Below are 1,387 nucleotides of genomic sequence, written 5' to 3'. Positions count from 1 at the left end.
CCCCACTGCCATCACCTCCTGACTTCCACATGGTCTCCGGTCAGGAATAAGGCCTGTGGCCCCTCAGTCGTGGTCTTCAGCCCCCACCCTCCTTCTGGGCATTCAACATGCCTGGGAGAGCCACCCCCACCCCGCCAGCCTCCTGGCCTCACAAGCCTGGACTGGCTCAGCGCCAGTGAGGAAGTCTCTTCCCCCTGACCCGCTACTCCCTCAGGGCCGCTTCCCGCACTGTCCCCAGCGAAACCGCTCCCCGAAATGCCCGAGTCCAGCATCCCACACCGACCGCCCCGTCCACCCTCCACCTCCCGTGGGAGGTCTCCTCCCGGATGTCTGACAGACACCTCCGGCTACCTCCGAATGACAGAGACAGACACCGGTCAGAGGCACGGCCCTGGAGCTAACTCCTTTAATGTCACGTGCAGACACAAGGCCCGGCCTCCCTCCTCTGTGGGCGGCTTCGGGGTCCGGACGAGGGGGCGTGGGCATCACCACTTCCGAACTCGGGGCCTCCCATCCACCCGACGGGAGGTGGTGTTCTCAAGGAGACCCCTGAGGTGCTGGTTGCTGCCCAGGGCTCGCTGCACGTGCTCCGGGGTGATGCGCATCTTGTGGCTGTCCAGAGCCTCCTTGCCCGCCAGCTCCAGGATGTTGGCCGTCAGGTACTCGAGAACGGCGGTCAGGAAGACCGGGGTGGACGCGCTCAGGCGCGGGGCGTAGCGACCCTCTCGCAGGAGACGCTCCACGCGGCTGACCGGGAATTGCAGCTCGGCTCTCCTGGAGCGGGACACCGCGGGCCTCCTCCGTCTGCGACGGTGCCGACGGCGGCGCCTCCCAGACATGCCGCGTGCTGGGTTGGAACCCGACCGGCCCGGCCTGACCGTCCCGCTGGCCCGAGGGTGGCAGGATGGCGGCGCCGCCTCCTACCAAGTGTGCCCCTCACTGGGCAGGGAGCTGCTTATATGACACCTCCGACATTATGATGTCACTGGTGTCGCTGGTGTCACTGTGCCCTGCTCAGGACTGGCCTGGAAACATCCATGACAGACACCTGGTCTCCCTGTTGACTGCACTGGACCCTCTTTACGAGGGAACTTGAACATTCTCCTTGACTGCAGTATTCTAGCAAAAGATTTGTTTCAGTGAATTTTTCCTTGGCTATAGGACACCACTCCAGGTATTCCAGCCTTACGTTGTCTTCAAAATCTCTTTTGTCCCTTTTTAAATTGTAGGTCAGTGACAGACATGCACGACCTCCAGGGCAGGCTCAATTCATCCCCCTCTCACACAGTAATCAAACCAATTTTGCCTCCATTTATACATTCCTCTCACTATTTCTGATCAATATTCCTGCGTCTCTTCTTTCGATTCTCTTGTGAACTAGTTACAA

The 1,387-nt window shown here is 60.6% G+C and overlaps 1 protein-coding gene across 1 annotated transcript; it reads right to left on the bottom strand.

Moving 5' to 3' along the window:
• Positions 1–377: 377 nt before the first annotated feature.
• On the bottom strand, positions 378–935 carry LOC111558709 (histone H2A-Bbd type 1-like). Its single transcript, XM_045050534.1, has one exon. The coding sequence runs from the start codon at positions 837–839 to the stop codon at positions 486–488; it is 354 nt and encodes a 117-aa protein (XP_044906469.1). The 5' UTR covers positions 840–935; the 3' UTR covers positions 378–485.
• Positions 936–1,387: the final 452 nt, after the last annotated feature.

The sequence above is a fragment of the Felis catus genome, chromosome X (genome assembly GCF_018350175.1).
Source record: "Felis catus isolate Fca126 chromosome X, F.catus_Fca126_mat1.0, whole genome shotgun sequence".
In the NCBI taxonomy this organism is placed as follows: domain Eukaryota; kingdom Metazoa; phylum Chordata; class Mammalia; order Carnivora; family Felidae; genus Felis; species Felis catus.
Note: the sequence above shows the minus strand (reverse complement) of the source record. Positions and strands in the feature narration are given on the sequence as shown.